General features: G+C 45.7%; 1 protein-coding gene across 1 annotated transcript; it reads left to right on the plus strand.

Moving 5' to 3' along the window:
• The first annotated feature begins 235 nt into the window (after positions 1–235).
• Positions 236–3,052, plus strand: LOC120966082 (uncharacterized). The gene is made up of 2 exons (XM_040391719.1): positions 236–1,657; positions 2,667–3,052. The coding sequence occupies exons 1-2, from the start codon at positions 356–358 to the stop codon at positions 2,739–2,741; spliced, it is 1,377 nt and encodes a 458-aa protein (XP_040247653.1). The 5' UTR covers positions 236–355; the 3' UTR covers positions 2,742–3,052.
• Positions 3,053–3,617: the final 565 nt, after the last annotated feature.

The following is a 3,617-nucleotide window of genomic DNA, read 5'->3' on the forward strand; positions in this document are numbered from 1 at the left end:
AAGGAGATGACCAGGAGCTCTATTGATACCTAGTTGCAGTGTTGATCTATCTATTGTTACAGTCATTCAATTTTTTTTCGATATGTCAGTGAAGAATTTAAAAGTTAGCCTGGAGATGAGATGCCAACCCTTTATTTTCAGTTATTCATTACAATCATTGACAGTTTAACTAAAAATGAACATGGGAGGATATTACTGTAATTTTGTGGCCTTAGAATACAAGTATGCTTTTTTTATTATTATTACTACTTCCTTGAGGTCTCCCGGACACTCCTCACTCCTCACTCTGCTCTGCTCACCAATCGAACCCACCAAAATAGGTTTCCAAGCGGAGCTTCTCACCACCGGCGGCGGGATGGGCGGCGGCGCGGCGGACCAGGGCAAGACCAGCGAGGACCCTCGCGTAGATCCGGGCATCCTCGACCAACGTCGCCATTCGTCTCCCCGTCTGCTGCCGTCGCGACATGGCTTCCAAGAAATGGCCTCGCTGCCGATCCCCGACGAGCTCGTGGCGGAGATCTTCCTCCGGCTGCCCACGCCAGCCGACGTCATCCGCGCCTCTGGCGCCTGCGTATCCTTCCGTCGCCTCGTCGCCGGCCGCCCCTTCCTCCGGCGCTTCCGCAAGCTCCACGACCCTCCCCTCCTCGGCTTCCTCGCTCTAACCGGAGCATTCTTCCCCGTACTCCCGCCTTCTCCTTCCGCGTCGGCAGCCAGCGCCGTCGCCCTCGCCGCCGACTTCTCCTTCTCCTTCCTACCCGTCCCCGCTCGGGACTGGAAGGTCCGGGACGCCCGCGGCGGCCGCGTCCTCCTCAGCAGATCTCCCTTGGATAATTCTCTGGCGGTGTGCGACCCCTTGCACCGGCGGTACCTCCTGCTTCCCCTGATCCCTGAAGTTGAGGGGTGGGCTCCTCATTCATTTGAAAACCCACAGCGGCGGTCCTCCTTTCTCGATGCGGAGGAGGCCGCAGGAGAGACATCATTCACAGTGATCTCCATCGCACATTGGGGAGATAACGATAAGCAGGGCGCTTTCGTCTTCTCTTCCAGCACCGGACAATGGCGAAGTACTCCATGGATTGCAGGCTTTGCTTCATTCTCCGGGTACCGGCACGCATATGGCTGCTTCTACGGGGTGACAGCGTGCAGGGAGAAGTTGCTGGTGCTTGACACCCAGAGAATGGAGTTCTCACTTGCTGACCTCCCACCCCAAGTGAGAGGTTCTTCAGAACAGATTGCGGGTATATCCATTGTGGAGGCAGGGGAAGGCGTCACTGGGATGTTTGTGCTTCCACATTACACATCTCACATCAGTTATCTAATTAGGCGAAACAATGGTGGGACTTCCAGCCAGTGGCAGTTGGAGAGGACAATTCCACTGGTCTCTTCTTGGTACAGTTTCATGGGTTCAACAGAGAGGCACTTGCTTCTTGTATCACAGGGAGACACTTTCATGTTGGATATCAAAACATTCCAACTTGAGAAGGTGGTCAGACATGGCATCAGTTCGCCATGTGTATATAGAAACTTCCCACCATCGTTGTTGTCGTCACCGACAATATCAAGTGCTAAACTTTCTGTTGTGTCCAAGTTGTCACCCAACTTGTCTGATGCTTCAAAGTACATTGCTGTGATTCGTTATTCTTGTTTACACTATTTGGTACGTAGTTGCTTTACTTTGTTGTGCTTGTGGCAGGACTAATCAAGCTCAGGAGCACAATTGTGATTTATTTGTTTTCCTGTTCTAATTGCCATCATAAGGACAAGTGAAAAAAGTAGGCTGGAGGCCTAATGGACTCGTAAAAAACACTAGATGGCAACAATTCATTTGGAGAAATGTTTCTTGTGGTCAAACTAATAGATATATTGTTCAAGTCAGGCATGTATTATCTTGTTTTCTCTTTTCATAGATATAATGAGGCGAATAGGTCCTTAGTTGTCATCTTTACACCTATAAATTTATCTCATGATATTGATTTGAGATAAATCTACATAACTAATATGGTAAAAAATAAGAGACGTACGGATCCGTTGCTGCCGCTAATGCTAATGAAGGCTAATGCTAATGCATCTCCTATATATGATGTGAGCAAAATTGAGGTGGCGAGCTTGAATATTCTTTTGTTCCATGGATTGCTATTCAGATAGCAAGAACAGTTTGTCAGCTTGTGCTTAGTAACAGTTTGATTTGAAATCAGTTGGGCGCCTATGTTTGTTTTGATGGCATGTTCCTCTGTCTCGGGCACATGCCAAATGCAAGCAATCAGTTTTTCTAGGATGACAGAGCACACACATAGTATGTTGAGTGTCGCTACTGATGCCCCTGAGTATTTTTTCTTGAGTGAGAAATTTGGTAACTACTACATAACTTGTGAAGTTCCGTAACAGGAAGCCACCATTTCTTTACAACTATTATTAAGTTCTTTTAGGATTCACTTCTGCGTTCCTTTTTCCTGCTATGTATGTAAACTTGGACTACTAATTGCACTGGACAACACATAGAAGAGAGTGTTTGATACTTTGTGGTCAATAAATCAATTTGCTGTCCTTCTTCCCAAGTATTTTCTGCAAGCAATTTACTGAGTGCTGCCCGTCCTTTCGTTCCTCTTCGCTCACTGGCTTTTGAATATCTGCAACTCGAGTACTCCTAATATTTAGATATTGTTCAGGTGTTGAGACCAAGGATGATGAGATGCTGGAAAAACGCCGTGCTTCGAGCTCAAGCCCATAGCCTCCAGGGTTAGAATAGCCCTGACACCAGTGCTGGAGGTCAGGGCTGATTCGTTGATGAGACGATGATCAAGATGGTGACGACCGTTGTGATGCAACTCGACAGTTAACCACTAAATTGGTATGCTTTTGCCCTTTGGTATGTAATATGGCCATCTAGAAGGATACAATATAGAACCTGGAGTATTTTATCTTGCGTTTGATTAGCCTTGCCAAAAGCTAAGACCGTCTAAGCAGTCAAGTTTGTGGAGTGGACCTTGTCAGGTATTCAGATGTAAGGAGAACAAGATGATCTATTAAAAGTCAGACTTTCAGTGCCGGTCTACTCTATTGTTTACTGTCATTTCATATTATTTGACGGCCCTGCTGGAAAAAGAAGTTAGCCTAGAGATGAGCTGATAATCTCTAGCGTGATTTAATTTCCATCATGATTTAATTTCCAAGGGTTGATTTCTTCATGATTACAACCTTTGCCTGGCTATGTATTTCAATCCGATTGCTAACTACAAAATAATGCTTCTTCATTTCAGTTTTTTTATATGTAGTTGGAATTTATCATGTGTGTCTTTGATCATTTGATTGAGCTAATTCAGAGGCCAGTTCTAGTCCAATGCCGTCAGTAACTTACTTCAGGGTTGCAATGTGCTTTTCTGTTTCAGGATTGCAGTACGCTCTTCTTTCAGAGAAAAAAAAAGCTTTAGATTGTTCTTAGGATTTGGTACATAGCCAGGATTTTCGGTCTTGTTTGAGTCAGCTGGCCAGGAAATACATAGCCAGATAAGTAGGAAGCAGCCAGCCAGCAACATACCAAGCTGGTCTGAGTGCATTTTTTTCTCAGAACAAACTTACAGCAGAACCTGAGGTTCTTAGGATTTTTTTTCTTTGTGCTC

This window comes from Aegilops tauschii, chromosome 6, assembly GCF_002575655.3.
Source record: "Aegilops tauschii subsp. strangulata cultivar AL8/78 chromosome 6, Aet v6.0, whole genome shotgun sequence".
NCBI classification, from domain to species: Eukaryota; Viridiplantae; Streptophyta; class Magnoliopsida; order Poales; family Poaceae; genus Aegilops; species Aegilops tauschii.